At 34.2% G+C, this 21773-nt stretch overlaps 1 protein-coding gene across 1 annotated transcript in view; it reads right to left on the bottom strand.

Moving 5' to 3' along the window:
• CEP290 (centrosomal protein 290) overlaps positions 1 to 21773 on the bottom strand; it is a 91245-nt gene that overhangs the window by 44809 nt on the left and 24663 nt on the right. The window contains exons 18-27 of the mRNA XM_077772266.1: positions 20426 to 20510; positions 19533 to 19675; positions 15348 to 15512; positions 14835 to 14984; positions 12306 to 12421; positions 10943 to 11045; positions 10625 to 10855; positions 6451 to 6624; positions 2047 to 2158; positions 11 to 216 (exon numbers count right to left, since the gene is read on the bottom strand). Of these exons, the coding sequence (XP_077628392.1) occupies positions 11 to 216; positions 2047 to 2158; positions 6451 to 6624; positions 10625 to 10855; positions 10943 to 11045; positions 12306 to 12421; positions 14835 to 14984; positions 15348 to 15512; positions 19533 to 19675; positions 20426 to 20510 (1485 nt within the window). The remainder of the gene's footprint in view (positions 1 to 10; positions 217 to 2046; positions 2159 to 6450; positions 6625 to 10624; positions 10856 to 10942; positions 11046 to 12305; positions 12422 to 14834; positions 14985 to 15347; positions 15513 to 19532; positions 19676 to 20425; positions 20511 to 21773) is intronic.

Below are 21773 nucleotides of genomic sequence, written 5' to 3'. Positions count from 1 at the left end.
TATATCAAACCTCAGCAAATTTGGTTTCCAATTCAAAATTACGTTCTTCCATTTGCTTTAATGAAGTCCTTGCGTGTTCGTACATTTTTTGAGAATGTTCAGCCCGCTGCCTTTCATATAATTCTTTCATCTCCAGCATAGTGATTTTTTTTGAAATAGAAACAATTTCACTGTTGGTTATTGATTTCTTTGCCTTATCCATGTTTGATCCATTTCCTATATAAAACAATACTAAATCAGTCTCAAACTGTTATCAAAAATTATATCCCAAATATTTTAGACACTGTTCTTAATTTTTTAACATTTATTTATTTTTGACAGAGAGAGAAAAACAGAGTGCAAGCAGCGGAGGGGCAGAGAGACAGGGAGACACAGAATCAGAAGCAGGCTCTGGGCTCTGAGCTGTCAGAACAGAGCCCAATGTGGGACTCTAACTCAAGAACTGTGATATCATAACCTGAGCCAGAGTCAGACACTTAACTGACTGAGCCACCCAGGTGCCCCTGGACATTGTTTCAAGGATGCAATAATATGGTTCCACGGATAACACATGAGCCTTATGAATTATGACAGACCTTGATTCCAGTCTTAGCTCTGTTACTTCCTGTCTGGATACTTTCTATCCCATTTAATCTCTCTGGAACTTACATTCTTCATCAGTGGAATGATAATAAAAAGTTATTCCTTATAGAAATTTAGGAATTTCTATAGGGAATCCAGCACTTATTTAAGAGAAATAGAGTAAAATGAACAGAGAACTTACTACAATTGTATGTAATACTCCTTTTTTATATCTTAGTTTAAATGATATCTTCTTTCATATAGCAACTATGTAGAAATCAATTCCCTTTTAATCTCATGAATTAAAAATTACATTTCTAAAAGTAGCTTATTTTAGATAATATTAGGCCCAATGTTAGGCTTCACTAAACTACTACATGTCCCAGTTACCAATTTAATAAAACAGCTCTATTTTGTAACAGAAACCTTGAATAGCATTAGAGTTCTAAGATCTAGAAAACAAACGCAATTTATCCAAAGGAGCAAATTTATTTGAAAATAATAAAGCACAATGCTAGTAAGATAAAATTATTTAAATGTCATAAACTAAGATAACCACTTGAATAATGAATATGGAAAACCATTTGAAAAATGAATATGGAAAATCCTAGCCAGACTAACAAAGATTTTAATATCCTATGGAGACAGTAATATCTCTCAGATATACATGATGAGGTTCACTGGACACCATAAACAATAGCAAAAATAAGAAAGCCTAGTGATTTAATCACTCAAATGGTAAGATATTACAGGAATATTTGTATGTGTAAGAATGATGAATAAAAGAAATATACTAGTATGTACTATATAAATATAGTATATAATATTTATATAATTTAAAGTATATATATGTTTACCATTAGAGTCAAACTTATACTTTATTTTATTTTTTAAGTTTTTATTTAAATTCCAGTTAGTTAACATACAGTGTAGTATTAGTTTTGGGTGCACAATATAGTGATTCAACACTTTCATCCAACACCCAGTGCTCAGGTAAACATGTATAAGGTAATACAAAAAAAATAATGTAATAGTAAAACTATAGATAATAAAAACTCTTTTCAAAATTTTTTTGATGTTTTATGGTGACCTTTTAATTTAAATGCATCAAATGATGCATTCCTAATATAACTTTACACATAGTGGAAAACTTCTAAATACTACCACTAAAATATAGGTATTTAAAAATTGTCACCAGTCTTGATTGCTAAATGGTTCAAAATGGTTAATGCTTTGTCATAATTTTTTAGTATATATACTTTCACTAGGAACTAATCTGATCTGATAACTAAAAACCAAATTTTGGTACTGATTAGCATAAGATATTATTCATCAACTGTCTGCTAAATTAAACTGTTAGGCAGAGTTCATTTTTATCAAAATGCTTCCTTTTCATCTGATATAGAAAAGGAACTATAAATAAATAACATATTCACTATTAGATAGATCTTCATCATTTTACATTATCAGAGTCATAATACGTACCTAATTTAGTTTCTTGTTCCCAGGCTTGTTCAACAGTGTGAAGTTTTTCTTTGGTTATCTCCAGTTCTTTATTTATAGACTCTACTTGCTCTTTCAGGGATGCATTTTCACACTCAATAAAACAGAAACATCATTGGGAAATTACATTATAATTCATACTAATACAAGTGATATTGCCTTAACTTTATATAATATGTCCTAAAACTCACAATCCAGTTTATTTAAACAAAATTAGGAGCTCCCCTACATGTAATATATACGCACATACATATACATACACACATAAATATACACACATACTTGTGAAAATATTTTAAAATAGTACGGACCTGGAGAAAAATAAATGGAACTGTATCAAGACAGAATGGTTAAAGAAGGTATTGACTACTGAGAATGTGGTATCTAAGCCAGAAGCTAAGGTACGAAAAGAAGCCAGTCTTTTTTTTTTTTTATTTATTTTGAAAAACAGAGCAAGAGCACAGGAAGGGCAGAGAGAGAGGGAGGCAGAGAGAATCCCAAGCAGACCCCATGCTGTCAGTGCAGAGCCCAACGTGGGGCTCAATCCCATAACAGTGAGATCATGACCTGAGCTGAAGAGTCAGGCACTACCTGAGTAAGCCACCCAGGCACACTGAGAATGAGCCAGTCTTGACAAGAAGCCAGTCAGAGAAAAGAGCCGATGTATTGATAAACCCTGATGCTCTGATGCACACTAAGTATGGGGAATTAGAGGAGTTCACCACAGGCAGCAAAAATAACAGCAACAAGTAGTATAAGATAAAGTCAGAGTGATAACAGGGGGCCACAGTAGGTCAGGCACAGTATGTCAAGATAAGAAACTAGAATTCAACTTAATATGTAATAGGAAATCATTTAAACCAAGTGGAAATTTTCCTGTTGTTTAAAAAAAAATGTTTTTAATGTTTATTTTTGAGAGAGCATGAGCAGGGGAGGAGCAGAGAGAAGGGGGAGACACAGAATCCAAAGCAGGCTCCAGGCTCTGAGCTGTCAGCACAGAGCCAGTTGCACAGCTTGAACTCATGAACCTCGAGATTATGACCTGAGCCAAAGTCAGATGCTTAGCTAACTGAGCCACCTAGGTGCCCGTTTAAGGAGGAAGTTTTAAACAATCATTTTGAATGCAATGAGGAGAATAAATAAAGGGTAAACAGAGAAATAAAATTAGGAAAATATTATAAAATCCTGATTAGTAGGGTCATAGTGGTGAAGATGGAGAAAGGAGGACACATATATGAATGAATTACATTTGGGAAATAAAAACGATGGGAAAAAATGGCAAGAAAGTAACTCTAAGGTATCTGCCTTCACTGAGTAGGTTAACAGCAGCATCTATTGAAACAGAAACAACTATGAAACAGACATTCTGGATATGTTAAATTTGAGATCCTCTTGAAACAGAAGTTGTAAAATAGATAATCCCATTACAGTACCAAGAAGTCAGGCTGGACACAAAAATGTAGGAGTTGGCACATAAATGTAATATGCTCATTTACTCTTTGTTTTAACAAACAGAATACTTACTATATGCCAGGTATTCTAAGTCCTGGACTTTAATGAGAAAGAAATTCTGTCCTATCACTTGTGTTGGGAAGAGGATAGTAGAAAAGAAGCCAATATATGATAATAATACATGTTATGAAGAATAAGAGGATAATGAGGGTTTTTTTTTTTAAGGGAATGTTATGATAAAAAAGCAAGATAAGAGAAGAAAATATGACTTTCTGGTAACGTGCATAATTACAACCCCGTTTTAGATACTATAAATACACAAGGGGGAAGAAAAACAAAAACAAAAGAGGGCTTTGGGGGTTTTACCCATCTTTCTACCTTTTTTTCCCCCTCTTATTTCCAGACTTTCGAGAACAACTCTGGTCTTGCTCAAGATCCCATTCTCACTCCCCTGCCCTGGGTAAGGTGCCCTGCACCCACACTTTTACTACTCTCCTCTTGAATCTTCAATCATCCTCTCCCTTTTCCTCTAAATTTTCCTTCCCTCTACCCTCAAACGTCACTGGTCTCTTTAAAAAAATGATAAAATAAATCCTCTTGATTCTACCTCAATCTGTATCTATCCTGTATCGATTTCTCTTTTCTTCTATCATCAGATTTCTAGTATTTCTATTGCCTTATCATCCACTCTTTTCATATTTTGCAAATTGATTTTTATCACCTTTACTCTCAATAAAACCTACTCCTTGGGCTTCTGGCTGCTCAGTCAGTTAAGAGGCCAACTCCTAATTTCAGCTCAGGTCATATCTCACTGTTGTGAGATTGAAACCTGCACTGGGCTCTTCACTGAGCAGAAAGCCTGGTTGCGATTCTCTCCATCCCTCCCTCTCTCTCAGCCTCTCCCTTGTTCTCTCTCTCAAAATAAATAAATTTAAAAAAAAAGAAACTTTAATCTTGAAAGGAATCAACAATTTCCTAATCACCACATCTGATGGCCTTTGCACCATGGCTCTACACCATTAATCACTCTCTTGAGGTCAACATTTATTAGTTCTGTGTGCCAAACAGGAGGTACTAAACAAACAAAAATGAATTAAGTGGAGTTCCTAATATCAAGAAGCGTATATTCCAGGAAGGGATGGAGACATAAATACTCATAGTATGATGTGATATAAATAGCAGACATAGGTACAGGATAGAGAATATAGACAGAGGGACTTTGTTCCATAAAGATGCTTCAGAAAAAAACATACTGACTGAACAAAGTTTTAAACATGAATAGAAATTCACTGAGCACATAAATGGAGAGTCCTGGGAGGGCTTTCTAGACAAGGAAATGGCAGGTACATAAGAACATATATATAAGGAAAAACACTGTGTTCCAGAAAACTGGTAGTTCAATTTCAAAAACAAACTATAAAAGTACTTAGAGCATCACAGAACATGACATGAGATAAGTGGGGGCTAATCACAAAAGGAATTTGACTTTTATTTTTTAAGTGGTTAACAGCTATTGATAGGTTTCGTGAAGCAAAGGCATTGTCACATGGTCAGATTCCCATTTAGAACAACCACTGCGGTGGAAGGAAGGAGGAGGTAACACAAGAGACATGGACAGGGTAATGGCTACCACAATATACATACTAAAGAATGAAACTGAGATGTTGCCAATAGGGATAAAAATATATTCAGAATTATAATAGAGATGCAGAAAGAGGAAAGGATATAATATAAATGCAATTTTTTTTAACTTTAAGGAAAGATGAAAAATGTTCTTTGGAAAAATAGATAAATAAAAGTTAAAAATTATTCATTGCTATTATCTACATAGTATATTTCTTACATGGGATTTTCTTTTTTTTTTAATTTTTTTTATTGTTTTTATTTATTTCTAGGAGAGAGAGAGAGACAGCGTGAGCAGGGGAGGGTCAGAGAGAGAGGGAGTCACAGACTGAAACAGGCTCCAGGATCTGAGCTGGCAGTCAGCACAGAGCCCGACGTGGGGCTCGAACCCACGAACCACGAGATCATGACCTAAGCGAAAGTCAGACGCTTAGCCGACTAAGCCACCCAGGCGCCCCTTACATGGGATTTTCAAATCCTACAGTGGAAGAGTACAAAGGACATGAAAAATGGGGAAAAGTAAAATGAATTATTACCATACCTATTCAAAATTTTCTACAAAAATTAACATAATCATCTCCCTTTGGCAAAACAGTAAAAAGCAGACTGATCATGATTATTGCTAGTTAGTATTAATAAATCACTCAGATTATAGGAGTCATTATAAGCTATTCAAAATAACACTTGGGTATTTTACTGAGTGGGCCCCTCTAAGCATGTAAAATCTATGAAGCTAACAAAATCAGACCTCATTCCATTCCTAGGAGAGGATCACAAAAGAGAAATCAAAAGACACAAACCCCTATTTCCAAAGAGAAAGATGAACAAATCAGGAGCAGATTTTGCTTACTGCCAAAGGTCTGGAGGTCAAATGGCAAGAAGAGGAAGACAAGGGTTCGGGGCCATATCCACAGACTGTGTGAATGAATATACGATACTTTATCCTATTTTTTTTACCCATACAGTTAGAAAGGATGGGGATTTCCAGAGCTCATCCAGGGTCAGGAAGAGCCATTCTTGGCTACATCCATCCCAAGAAACAAAAGCCAAGAGGTATAAGAAATTAAGTTGTACAAGGATCAGGGAGAAGAGAAAGGGATGGGTATTGAATGATGCCTCCTCTTTCGGTTACAATCATATCCCTATCTGGTTCATGCTCGTTTCTTTAAGTGCCTGGTGTTAAGTGGCTTGATTCAATACAATTTTGCAAGTAGACTCAGGAGGATGACAGGATGAAGTCATTCTGCACCTACTGATAGCATCCAAGAAAAACCACTAATATTACAAGACCCAAGGATCATATACACTTACCTCTAAGTGTTCCAAGTTATTTGTTCTTTGAACGAGCATATTATCTTTTTGCAAGATGTCCCTGTACTTTGCAGTCAGTTCATTGTACTGTTTATTGGCCAATTCTAGTTCAGACAAAGAAACACTGTTATCTATAACTTTTTGCAGAGCTGCAATCTTGAAAACGGCCATTTCCTATGTAAATGAAGAGATGAGTTAAGTTGGTGTACTTTTTTCTAGTGAAGCACTAGCCACTTTTGAGAAGGGTAAGATAATACAGCTGAAAGCAAAACAGATTTTAGAATCAATAAAAAAAGATTTCTCATGTATTAAAAATATTAGAATGATTATTAGTTTCTTTCGTATAAGAAATGGTACTCTTTAGAAATTTTAAAACATAATAAAAATAAAAATAAAGGGAATCCTTTCATAACTATCATAGTAAAATGAAATTTAGTTTCAAGAAAGCACAATACACAGCAGCAAGAAAATGTGTATCACTCAAAAGAATACTACTTGGCAATGAGAAAGAATGAAATTCTGCTTTTGCAACACCACGGATGGAACTGGAGGGTATTACGCTAAGTGAAATAAGTCAGTCACAGAAAGACAGATATCATGTTTTCACTCAGATGTGGAACCTGAGAAATTTAACAGAAGACCATGGGGGAAGGGAAGGGGAAAAAATACGAACAGAGAAATATGAAGAGCTATGAACAGAGAGCGAGGGAGGCAAACAATAAGAGACTATTAAATACAGAGAACAGAATTAATGGGGTGAGCGGAAAATGGGTGATGGGCATGGAGGAAGGCACTTGAAGGGATGAGCACTGGGTACTGTATGTAAGCAATGAATCACGGGAATCTACCCTCAAAACTAAGAGCACACTGAAAACACTGTATGTTAGCCAATTTGAAAATTAATTATATTAAAAAATGTATCTTGGGATGGCTTTTCTAAATTTCATAAGATTGAAAAAATTGCCTTTAGATAGCTGAATGGCAAAATTAGATTTACCGCATTACAATTCACCTATTTCTGCTTATTACAGTTAAACAGACTAGTTTTGTAATAAAAGAGAAAACCTTTTATTTACATGAAATAAACAAGAGTGAGAAAAATTTTCTCTCAATTACTTATTTCTAATAAGTAATATCAAAGACTTTGGTTACTTATTTCATGTTCTACTCATCAGCTATATAATTATAAAAATTCACTACTCAAAGACTCTGTATTAAAAGAAGAAATATCTGAACTTTCATTTTTCTCTGAAGTAAGCTGATGAAGTAGTAAAAGGAATAACCAAATTTATAAAGTGAAGAAGATAAAGAATGTATGGTTGCTTCTGCAGTACAGTAGTGAGGGAAAAATATTTGTCATAGAGCTTCACAATTCATTTTGACAGCTTCTCTTTTCCATTTAAGTAAGTACACATTATTCTACCTTACTTTCAGAATTTGATTTCACACATTCTTTGGAATTCCCGTCCCCTAAAAATACCCAATTTTCAGCTTTCCAATTATTGTGTACTATCTCCCAAATCCAGGTTGACCAGTCAGGTTGAACAAGAACATTCTAGTTCTTTTTTCCCCTTCTATCTCACATACTTGCTCTATTTACAGTACTTCAGGAAAAGCACAAAGGTAAAAAACATGCACATTTCTTAACACTCAAAATGTCCTGGGACACCTGGTGGCTCAGTTGGTTGAGCATCCGACCTCAGCTTAGGTTATGATCTCACAGTTCTTGAGTTCGAGCCCTGTGTTGGGCTCTGTGCTGACAGCTCAGAGCCTGGATCCTGCTTAGAATTCTGTCTCCCTCTCTCTCTCTCTGCCCCTCCCCCACTCGTACTCGGTCTCTCTCTCTCAAAATAAACAAACATTAAAATTAAAAAAAAAAATCAAAATGTCCTCATTACACATCCAAATAAAAATAGTTTTCATTATTCAACATGTTCCTTTTTGCATCAGGATTCAGCTTTAAGATCACATTGAAAATGAGTTTAACATGACAATTTCACTTATTACTATGTTTAAAAGGATCTCAACATCATTTTATTCTACTTTGAATTATTTTTACATTTATAAGATCCTATGTAAATTTGGACATGTAAACTGAACATGTACATGCTTAAAATAAGCTATTTAAGACGAGATGTAAAAAGCAAGGTGTAGAAGAGTGCACGCAGCATGTAACTTCTTGTGTCTGTTAAAATCTTCAAAAAGAAACATTAAAAGGATAATCAGTTACCTATAGCAGTTAGGGCAGAATGGAGTCAAAGGTACAGGGACAGAAGTAAGATTTATTTGACTATATGTTCAAAACATTAAAATGTTTTATATATTCAAGCCAATTTTTAAAAAGAAACTAAAAGTAACTATGAGTTTGAAGACAAATGTAAAACAAACAAGCCTAACTATATATCAAATTTACAGCATAACCACACAAGGAGGAGAATTATTTCAAGTTACCGCAGAATATATTACCTTGACTATACATCCTAGTGAATGTTTTCTAAAGAAAATAAGAACTATAAAGAAATTAAAAATTTTTAAGTTTATTTATTTGTTTTGAGAGAGACAGAGGCAGCATGAGCAGGGGAGGGGCAAAGAGAGAGGGAGAAGGAGAATCCCAAGCAGGCTCCTCATTGTCAGCACAGAGCCTGAAGCAGGGGTCACACTCACAACACTGTGAAATCATGACCTGAGCCAAAACCGAGAGGTGGACGCTTAACAGACTGAGCCACCCAGGCACCCCAAGAACTCTAAAGATATTTTAAACTAAATCTGGTAGCACTGCTGTCATTATTGTTAATATCAATACAAGATTATCTTCAAATTAATGTGTGATTTTTATAGAATAGAAAAATTGTTTTAATAACAGATTTCCATGTAAGAAAAAAGTAACAGGAGTACAAAATCAAATGTTAGTAAAAACTCCATACTATTTCCTTAACCCTATTATGTTAAATCTGAATTTGGAGATAACAATATGAACTCACGGTTTAAATATATACATACTTTCTTTTTTTTAAAATTTTTTTCTAGTTTATTTTTGAGAGAGAGAGACAGAGACAGAGCGTGAGCAGGGGAGGGTCAGAGAGAGGGAGACAGAGAATCCCAAGCAGGCTCCAGGCTCTGAGCTGTCAGCACAGAGCCCGACGCGGGGCTGGAACTCACAAACCGCGAGATCATGACCTGAGCTGAAGTTGGAAGCTTAACCGAATGCGCTACCCAGGCGCCCCTACACATACTTTCCTAACCTGTCCAATGAAAAGGACTAGTATCAATGACATTTCAAGAACAATAGCACTGGGGCGCCTGAGTGGCTCAGTCGGTTAAGCGTCCGACTTCGGCTCAAGTCATGATCTCACGGTTGGTGGGTTGGAGCTCCGTGTCGGGCTCTGTGCTGACGGCTAGCTTAGAGCCTGGAGCCTGCTTCAGATTCTGTGTCTCCCTCTCTCTCTGACCCTCCCCTGCTCACACTGTCTCTCTCTCTCTCTTTCTCAGAAATAAATAAAACATTAAAAAAAAAAAAAAAATTAAAAAAAAAAAAAAAAAAAGAATAGCACCTAATTACCAGTTTTTGGTATCTAATTGCCTTTAACACTAAAAATAACCACGCTTCTTTAGAAAATGGTTTATTCCAACTCTGGATGAAAGTATACAATGTAAACCTTGGATATCTTGTTGTGCCAGAAAAGAAACCAACTTCTGAGGCTTGCTTCAAAGACTACCGGATTCTTCCCAAAAGGAAACCAGAGTTAGCTTTAAAGGGTTCCAATTGGCCAAAATGAAAACAAACAAGTAATGACTAAGTGTGTGAGTCTGTAATGATACTGAAAGAAAAGAAAAATGAGGAGGTCAGGCAAACAGGGTAGGGTCCTTTGACTGGATCCTGGGCAACTGAGGGAATGTGAATATGGTCGGGAATTAGATAACATTAGACAATTATTGTCAATTTGGTTACATGTGATAAAGTTATTGTGGTTATGTAAACAAAAATAGGCTTTGTTTTCAGAGATGGACACTAAATATTAAGGGAAGAAATGTCTACAATTTATTCCTACAAAAAAAAAGATGAAGCAATTATGACAGAACATTAACTATTAATCCAGGTGATGGTTGTTCATTGTATGATCTTCTCTTCCTCATAACTGAAGTATTCAGAGTGAAAAGAAAAAATCAGATGTACCTTAAATCGTTGCAAACGCCCAATTTTTTCACCAACTTCAGCTTCCATTGATATCAATTCATTCTTCTGTTTCCCGTTTTCTTTCCTAAGCTGTCGCTCCATTTCTACTAAAGTAGTATATTGTCTTATGAGTGACTTTTCATTCACTTGCAAGACTGTGATTTTTCTACTATATTCTGAAAGTGTTTTTTTCATTTCATCTGAATCCATTTGAAGAGCATTGAGCAAATTCTGCAAAGACACATTTACATTACTTATTGAATGTAGCTATCTTAGTTTTTACAGTAGTGTATGTTGATTTTAAAAGGTTTTACTTACATTATATTCTTTTATTTTTATAGCATCTTGTTGGATTTGATCCTCAAGTTTTTTCTTTTCCCCTTTCACTGTTTCAGATTCTGTTTTCCAGGTCTCCTTTTCACTTAAAAAAGATAAAAATGACAATATAATAAACTTAATAAAATATTTAACTACAGAAAAGGATAATTTTAAATTATGGAAATTTAAAGTTTTCACAAAACAAGAACATCATAGGTACTGCTTTCTGATAACAAAATACTCAAAATTCCATTCAAAAAGGATTTAGCCTAGAAGTTATATTTTTATTAAATAAATGCAGTGTAAAGAAATTATTTTATCAAGTTACTTTCATTATTCCATGAGTCATGACTCTGTAACTGTTACAATATAACAAGTGAAGATGAATCTTATAAATATTTTATTAAAAACAGAAAATAGGAAAATAATCACACTCCAAAGTAATTCTGGAAATCAGGTCTCAATGTTTGGATCCTAGTCTTACACTTGAGTGTTAATTTAAATACTTGAAATATATAGAATACAGGCATTATTAGGAATCGTTTGACTTAAAAAAAAAGGTGTGTAAGACACTGCTGCCTATCCAAGAGACAGTCCACAGGCACCTGCAATCCAGTCGGCATAAACAAATTACGGTGGCATCATTCATTCTCTTTGCCACTGAATGGTTTGGACTTGAACATATGATTTATACAGTTCATTAGCCCAACTGTGGCTAATGGGATCTGAGTCAAAGTCTGCTCTGCTAGAAGACTCTGGAAAAAAATTTTTATGTAAAAATGAAAAGTCATGTGGAAAAAAACTTGCCTCTTCTTCAGTGGGCATGGCTCCATCTTCTTTGAATTCTTGCATCTATTTTATAAACTAGCAAAGGAGAAAATGACAACCCTAAACATGACCTACCCTATTCTTGTTAGAGCACAGAATAATTCCCCTTCATATTTAAGTCACCTTTGTCAGATATTCTAGTGACTATAAAGAAAATTATTCTGTTGATACAGATGAAATAGCAGAGATAAGGAGAAATGTGATAGTTTCCAATGAATGTATATCACTAATGCCGACAGTGATGATGAAGAATGATGCTAACAGTTGATGTTTACAGAATGCTCACGTGCCAGGACACTTACAAGATGCTCATATCTGAGCATTTTCATATAATAATTCAATTAAATTTTGTAACAACCCTATGGAAAAGGCATTAATATCTCAGAAATTTATAGATAAAGAAACTAAGACAAAGTAGACAGGAAGAGGCATGACAGAAGGGTAAAACAAAATATCTAAGTATTTTCTTACATTAGTTTCATCATTAGTAACAATATGTTGCAACTAAATTGTAAAGTTTTGTTAACACTTATACCTTAGATATTCTTTATATAATAAGCTTTGTTGATGACGAATTACTGCAAATTTTCTGTTATAGTCCTCAAGAGAATCTTCTAAAATTTTTAATTTATTTTCTTTACATTCTAGTTCCTAAAAATTGGTTTAGAAATAAGGATGAAAAAAGAATCAGATTTTATATCTGAAAGAATAAATTCATAATCTGTTAAGATTACAGAAAAATGCATAAAATAGTTACCAAATCCATTAGTGGTTCAGATAATTTCTACAGTATTTGGAACATCTTCATTTAAGGCATATGGAATAAGGCAGTATGTATAAAAATGAGTACTATAAAATTGGTAAAATTATTTTTATATTTGTTAGTTTCCATAACCATATAAATTACCAGATACAATGGCTACAAGCTTACCTCTAGTCCACTCAGCCTCACATACCCTTTTGAGAACTTAACTGTTCATGCCTCTATTCAAATGCCCTTTCCAATTACTTCATTTTATAAATGAAGAAAGAGACTTTGAAAGATTAACTCAACATTAAAAAACTCCTCACCACTACACTTGGTAACCATGTCTAAGCATAAATGACAAGCTTGGTATTAGATACCGTATATATATATGTATGTATGTATGCCGATCGAATTCTTGAAATCAGGTCATGTGACTCCAAAGGCTTTGGCTACGTCCATCACTCTTAGGTATAGGAGTCCAAGTACCTGTTTTGCCATTATGAACAGGCTTTCTGATTCGCAATTGGTGCTCCCTAATCTATCATAATACCTCTCATATGTTTTTTTTTTCTATAAAGATGAAAAAAAAAAAACCATGAATCTTATCTCAAGCAACATTACAATACCGTCATTACTTGTTGACAGTGTTCCTATACTGCAGGAGAATAAGAGAAGTCATAAAGAGTGCTAAGGGGCACCTGGGTGGCTCAGCTGGTTAAGCACCTGACACCTGACTTCAGCTCAGATCATGATCTCAAGGTTCATGAGTTCGAGCCCCATGTTGGGCTCCTCACTGAGAGCATAGAGCCTGCTTAGGATTCTCTCTCTCCTGCTCTCTCTGCCCCTATCCCACTCTCTCTCTCTCATTTATTTTTAAATATATTTTTTAAAAAGTGCTAAAGTTACAAACTTAAAAGTAGTGCTATAACATGGATTATAAAGTAATGTTCTTATAAATGGTAAGGTTGTCCCTCCCTGACTTAGGTAACACACAAATTCCAACATTCAAAAAAATATTAAATTCCAAATACAGAAATGCATATTTGATAATCAGAACTCAAGTATAGTTACAAATGGATCATCTAGGAGATGGAAACAGTAGTGCTTACAATCAAAAATGTATTTTAATTGATTCCAAACACATTTTTGTAATTCTATCTCTTTTAAATTTAAAAAAAAAAATTTTTTAATGCTTTATTTCTGAGAGAGACAGCGTGAGCAGGGGAGGGTCAGAGAGAGGGAGACACAGAATCTGAAACCGGCTCCAGGGTCTGAGTTAGCCGTCAGCACGGAGCCCGACATGGGGCTCGAACCCACAAACCGTGAGATCATGACCTGAACGGAAGTCTGACTCTCAACCGACTGAGCCACCCAGGCGCCCCTCTTTTAAATTTTTTAACACTTACTTATTTTTGAGAGAAAGAGAGACAGAGTACAAGCATGAGCAGGAGAGGGGCAGAGAGGGAGACAAAAGATCTGAAGCAGGCTCTGTGCTGTGGGCACACAGCTCCATGTGGGGCTTGAACTCACAAACCCTGAGATTATGACCTGAGCAAACCAAGAGTCGGACACTCAATCCAGGCACCTCTATAATTATATTTCTAATGAACATGAGGTTATGGGTATTACACTTCAAATGAAATAATGAAAAGAACCTCTCATTAGGTCATTCACAATGACCACAATATAGACAGCAAAACTGACAAACAGGCCTTTCTAATTCACTAATGAATTAACTCTTTACAAGGCAAAGGAAAGAAAGACATTAAAGACAATTTGGTTTAAAAACGTTTTCTTGTAGTTAACACAAAAAAGGAACAATTCTAATCATTTCACCAAAAAGCTATGTGAGACTTTATTCACCTGAATTGCTTATACAACCAGCACTAAATAAAAGTTCTTCCCTTAATTATACATTACTACCTTGGCTGCTGCATGTTATTCTACCTATTGTATATTTCATATGACATATATGTGGACAAGATATGTCAGCATGCTTCTCATGCAGATGAGGAATAAATTTCTTTTATTTACAAATTCCACTAAATATCAAAATCTATAAAAATATACCTCAATGATAATATTCTAAGAATACAAAAGAATGTATGAAGACTAAATTAAAAAACTATCATACTGAATTTATCACGTATTTTCTTAATTGACTTGTATCTTGACATACTATATATAAAAATTGAGATTAATAATTAACTCTGAAATGTATTTGAAATATTGAAAACTTTGTAAAAAAAATAAAATAAAAAAATAAAAAACAAACTATCAATTACTTTTGTTATTTACATGCAAAATTTTTACTACCTGTAAGATGTGTATTAAATATTCATTTTGAGAATTAATAATATTGGCACTAGATGGTGCTATCCCATCAGGTAAGTCTACTCCTTTAAAAACAACATTTGATCCTTCTGATTGCCGTAAAAGAATGGTCTCTTTTTCAAGATGATCTATCTGGAAAGACACAGTTCAGAAATGAGAATCACATCTCTTATACCCAAAGACAAATTCAAAAGTAGTAACTTACACTTCTTACGGAATATTTTTAAAAAGGAAATGCATGAATGCCCTACCAGGCATTAGTTAAATCATACTTTCAAATTCTATTTAGAAACCTAGGGATAGACTTAGAATTTTTGTTTTCTTTTTTATTATAAGAGGTAGTTATCTCCCATTTAATTAAGAAAAAACCAGAAAGGAGCTTTCTTATTGTTGAATTAATTCAAGAGCCATTTTTTCATTTTAAAAAAATTAAGTTTCATATTAAGCCTATGTTTATAATGTTTAGCATTTTCTATTACTTAATAAAATTTTTACCTTTAAATTTGCTTTTGCCAACTGCTGAGAATAATTTATAGCCTCCTTCCGAGATTCCCTGAGCTCCTGTCTTAATTCTTCATTTCTTCCAGTAAGTTGATCAACTTGGGCTTTCAAATGCAGATTCGCATCAAAGATTCCTTCTGCATTCTTTGATTCCATAGCCTAATATATTTAGATTATATTGAAGAAATGTGAAGCAAAATACTAAAATTATCATTAAAGATTACTTTTAAATATAATTCACATTTAAGCATTTTACTCTTCCCACTGCCATGCATAACAAAATATGCTAAATCCATTTATTTAGGAATCTAAATTTATTAAACTCTAGATTAACTTCCATCAGCTTTACCAAACATAGTAATTACCTCATTATAATAATTAACAAACATTTAGCTAATTTTAGTAGACTAGTACACTGGAAAAACAACTGGAAGGACTAGTGCTTAAGTCCTAACCAATCTCTTACTATCTCAGCGAGTGACTTAAATTTGTTATACATTACTTTCTTTAGCTCTAAAGAGTTAATGTTCGATCTGTCTGCTTCACAAAGTTTTTATACAGTCAAGATGAGATAATTTATATGCGAATACTTTGAAACTATGCAACACCCATATTTAAAGCATGAGCAAAAGAATGAAACAGTTATTACGCTTAATTAAATGAATTTTTCATTGCTTCCTCTCCAATCAGTTGAAGCATAGATGATAAAAAGGCAAAGTATGGTAACACAGTATTATCCAAGAGTGTTGCATAAGCAAAAATAATACATCAAATACTAAAATATTTTCCAAGAGGCTTCACTGGTCCTAATTCTCCAACAATGGCACACATATACATATGCCCTGTACATATCTATACAGTACATACATATAAATATATTTGCATTTTAAAGAAACCATAGGCTCCTGGGTGGCTCAGTTTGTTAAGCATCTGATTCTTGATTTCAGCTCTGGTCATGATCTCACGATTCATGATAAATTCAAGATAGATAAACTTAAAAAATAAAAATAAAAAAATAAACTGATATAGCAAAACTGCTAATTGCAAGGTAAAGCTTCACAAAGGAAGGCAGAAGACAAGGAAAGTTAAGATAAATAAAACCAAGTGCAATCTCCTACTCAGGAGGATGATCCAAAGTTTCACTTGAGGCACTAGGTTTATAAAAGTAAGCCTTTACTCCAAGGAGACCATAAAAGGCCATATGGAAATAAGTTAATACTAATTCAAAAGGTATACCAGGAAGACAGAAGTAGGTACTGTGACAGACAACAAGGTAGTCTAGTAAACTATCTTGCTGAAAAATAGCACCATGTTGTCTACATGGCCTTTTAATAAAATGAGATTAAATTAGATGGTGATTTGAGTCACTGAAGAATATCCTGTAGCATAGACAGTGAAATCAAGTACATAATCCAGAGATATCTAAAGTATGAATTATTCTGAAGATTTCTTATAGCAGGTATTGTTAGATCATTTGTGAGTTGCAGACAGGGCATATCAATCAGAAAAAAAAAAAAAAAAAAAAAAAAAAAAAAAAGACAACCCAGGAAAGAAGCAGATGAAATATCTGGAAGTAGTGATCCTGAGAAGACCAGAAGCTGTCAACTGAAATATAAGAAGTCAGAATTTCCTGGGCTATTTTTCTGTTTGAATTTTGTCACTAACTAGAGTTTCCCTTGGAAAACAGCTTGATCTCAGGGGTGCCTACATGGTTCAGTTGGTTGAACGTCCAACTACTTGATTTCAGCTCAGGTCATGATCTTGGAGTTTGTGAATTCGAACCCCAAAATGAGCTCTGCACTGCCAGCTTGTGATTCTGTCCCTCTCCCTCTCTCTAACCCTCTGCTTGAACACTCTCATTCTCTCTCAAAATAAATAAATAAACATTAAAAAGATCATGAGCTAAGATGAAATTAAGAGTCAGATGCCTAACCGAGACACCCAGATACCCCTTAAATGTTAAGAATTTAAAATGTATATTTTATTCAAGTTTATGTAACACTTATTAATGCTGCAGAAGTCTCTAATATTTACATAATAAATATAAATAAATTATTTTTTGATAGCTAGCAATATTCTTGTAGCAATGTGTAAGCACTGAAATATTTAAAATATTCTTACTACATTCTATTAATACTTCTAGGTTTGTTGCGTAAGGTCCTAACAAACCTACCTTCCCACATTTAACAAGTGAATACAAAAAACAACTATTTAAAGGTTCTAGAAAATAAAAGATTTGGAGAAGACTTAAAACTTGGAAGACAGAACTGAGAAGTCAATTTTCCTTTTTGGGGGGTGGGAAGGGTGGGCAGAATACAGGTGTAGTGACCTGTCATCTTTCTAGGTGAAAAAATTAGAGATGGAGCCCAAATTCATAGGAAAGTAATATGGGAATTCCAGAAAGAAAATAATCAGCCAAAGGGAACTCCGAATTCTGTTTAAAAATTCTGCCAAGTCTCAGGCCGATCTTTGAAACAGAAAAATGAAAATGATAGAGGAGAATATCAGTGACCTTGTACCTCAGCCACAGTACCTTCTTCCTCAACACATCTCTGGAGGCAAGGGAGGCAAAAGCAACAATGAATTATTGGGACCTCATCAAGATAAAAAGCTTCTGCACAGCAAAGGAAACAATCAGCAAAACTAAACAGCATCCAATGGAATGGGAGAAGATATTTGCAAATTACATATTAGATAAAGTGCTAGTATCCCAAGTTGATAAAGAACTTATCAAACTCAACACCCAAAAAAACAAATAATCCAATGAAGAAATGGGCAAAATACATGAATAGACACTTTTCCAAAGAAAATATCCAGATGGTTAACAGACACATGAAAAGATGATCAACATCACTCATCAGGGAAATACAAGTCAAAACCACAATGAGATACCACCACACCCCTGTCAGAATGGCTAACATTAACAACTCAGGTGACAACAGATGTTGGCGAGGATGCAGAGAGAAAGGATCGCTTTTGCACTGTTGTGGGAATGCAAACTGGTGCAGCCACTCTGGAAAACAGTACGGAGTTTCCTCAGAAAGTTAAAAACAGAACTACCCTATGGCCCAGCACTACTAGGTATATATCCAAGGGATACAGGTGTGTTGTTTTGAAGGGACACATGCACCCAAGTATGGAAAGAACCCAAATGTCCATCGACAGATGAATGGATGAAGAAAATGTGGTGTGTGTGTGTGTGTATATGTATATATATGTATATATATGTATATATACGTATATATACACACACACACACACACACACACAATGGCATATTGCTCGGCAATCAGAAAGAATGAAATCTTGCCATTTGCAACAACATGGATGGAACTAGAGGGTATTATACAAAGCTAAATAAGTCAGAGAAACACAAATATCATAGGACTTCATTCATGTGGAATTTAAGATACAAAACAGATGAACATAAGGAAAGAGAAGCAAAAATAATATAAAAACAGGGAGGAGGACAAAATATTAAGAGACTCTTAAACACAAAGAACAAACAGTGTTGGTGGAGGGGCTATAGGTGGGGGAATGGGCTAAATAGGGAAGGAGCATTAAGGAAGACACTTGTTGGGATGAGCACTGGGTGTTAAACATAGGCGATGAATCTCTGGAATTACTCTTGAAATCATTATTGCACTATACACTAACTTGGATGAAAATTAAAAATTAATTAATTAATTAATTTTAAAAAAACATAAATAGGAATCATCCAATCAGGAAAAGATAAATAATTAGAGGAAAAAAGTGAACAAAGCCTCAAAAACCTGTGGGGCAATATTAAAATGTCTAATGTGTCACTGGAGTCCCAGAGACAATGGGGCAGAAAAAATAATTGAAGAAATAAAGCGGAAAACTTTCCAATTATGACAAATGGCATAAGTAAACAGATTCGAGAGGCTCAGCAAACCCCAGATATACACATACACACATACAGATATATGTGCCCACTCACACACCTACCCCCACACCAAGACGCATTATAGTGGAACTGGTAAAAACGAAACAAAAGAGGAAATTTTGAAAGCAGCCTGAGAAAAACCAGTAACAAACAGGAGAAGAATAACTCAAATAACCGTAAGTGTCTCATCATGAATCATGAAGACCAGAGAACAGTGGAACAACATCTTTAAAATATGAAATAAAAAACAAAACCAACATGAAAAAACTTACGTTAACTAGTCTTTCAAGACTAGGGATAATTAGAGCTGTTTCTCCTCCTTTAACATCAGGATCTTTCTGCATTTCCTTAATAGCTTGCAGTATTTCTTTCATACCTTCTTCCAGTTGCTTATTTTCTTCAACTAATTCTTTTACTAAAAGGACATATTTTTCTCATTCAGTGAATACCTTCTATACAATTTATGCTATTCTATACAAATAACAAATATTTCACATACAGAAAAAATACTCATTTGGAAAGTAAAAATGTAAATAAATGTACAAAAAAATTTAAAAATCCAATGTGTGAATAGTTGAGTTAAATGATATATCTATTTAAATCATGCACACATACACATATATTTATATTTCATATTTGATAGAAATTGTGAACATACATTGCCTTCACTTTATTAAAAATCTTTTAAATTTCTTTTTCTAACTTCACTTTTTAAAAATTTTTTTACGTCTTTATTTTACTTTGAGGGACAGAGACAGAAAGCGAATGGGGAGGGGCAGAGAGAGAGGGAGACACAAAATCTGAAGCAGGCTCCAGGCTCTGAGCTGTTAGCACAGAGTCCGATGCGGGGCTCGAACCCACAGACTGTGAGATCATGACCTGAGCCGAAGTCGGACGCTTAACCAACTGCATCACCCAGGCACCCCTCTAACTTCACTTTTATTAGACAAAAAAAAAAAAAAAAAGAAAAACCAACTTATGTGTCATTATAAAATCACATTAGTAACTTTCACATTAATAACTTGCTATGAATATAGCAAGGCAAACCAAACAGACAAATGAGACTGAAGTCTACATGTTATGGAGACAATTAAAATCCTTTTAGATCCACGATTTCAGTATAGGATAAATAGGTTCCGAAAAATAAGAGATAATAGTGACTCACATTTATTCTGAAATTTGGTTATTACTGTTCTACCTCTTTCTAAATCTCTTTCCTTTTCAATTAGCTCTCTTGAAAGAAATTCATTCTGTAAAGAACATAAAGAATAAAATTGATTTTTTTTTTTACAAACTATCACAATAGTTTATAGTTTTTAAGTTAAAAAAATTTGATCAGCTGAGGTGTAACACATCAGAAACAAGCTATAGACACACAGCAGCAGTAATAAAAATAAAATATGAAAGGTAAAACCAATGGTGATCCCCACCCCCACAGCAAAAGGAAGAGAAATATAACGAAAGCTTTTGACTTTAGTACCATAATCATCTCTTTTAATGGTCTGCCTTTATACTACCTGTTCTGCCTGGCTTCTATGACGTTCAAGCTCTATTTCTGCATTTCTATTCTGTGCTTCCTTGATCAATAAATCCTGTGCTATGACTGCATTCTAAAGAAATAATAAATTGGGCAAGTCAATGATTTCATATCAAATTTATTGCATTTTTAGATTTTTAAAATATAGAATGTGTATGTATAGATTAGTGTTATGTGCAAACAAAAAACAATTCTTATTATAATTATTACTTATAGAACTTTGTTAGAGAAGCCATTAAAAAAGTGTTAATATAAAAACGATCCCAGGAATGTGATTTGGAGGAAAGCTCACCTGAGATCTAAGAAATACTAGTTCTCTCCGTAGCTGTTCTATAAGATTTTCAAGTGGATCTATCTGAGATGATTTTGATTGTGCAGTAATAGGCAGAGGCTCCGGAAGATTAACTTCAAGTTTACTTTTCAAAATCTCTGTCTGTAAAGGCACTTCACTCTTTCTTATAACTTCTTTCAAAGTGATATCAGCATATTTTATGGGTTCATCTTCTGATGTTGCTACTTGTGATTTTTCCATGTCAGCCCTATTATCATGAATTTGTTCACAAAATATTGCAGATTTTTGCCTAAGTGATAATTTCTGCATTAAATCTGAGGCTGTTGATAAGGCCTGTAAAGATGAACTGTTTTTTTGGGTGAAACTAGTCTTCTCAAGTACCTGATGGCTTCTTGACACATTCTTCACAGAGTTGTCAGAAAGAGAGTGTAAGTAGTCATCTATTTCTTCATGGCTCTCCCTACTAAAGGTACGGACTAATGATTCTAGATTTCTTAAAGACTGTAGACATGGTGCTTTAAAAATCTCCTTTATTGTAATCGTTTCTGGAGGCGAATTATTATCTTTTAATTGCACAGATGAAGAATGCTTAGTTAAAGAGACCAAAGGATCCACTTTACTTTCTACACTATGTTGAATTTCAGATAACATTCTTGATAATGATGCTACGGTGACATTCTCTTC

Source organism: Crocuta crocuta, unplaced genomic scaffold, assembly GCF_008692635.1.
Source record: "Crocuta crocuta isolate KB4526 unplaced genomic scaffold, BGI_CrCroc_1.0 scaffold216, whole genome shotgun sequence".
In the NCBI taxonomy this organism is placed as follows: domain Eukaryota; kingdom Metazoa; phylum Chordata; class Mammalia; order Carnivora; family Hyaenidae; genus Crocuta; species Crocuta crocuta.
This window is presented reverse-complemented; position numbering and strand designations above follow the sequence as displayed.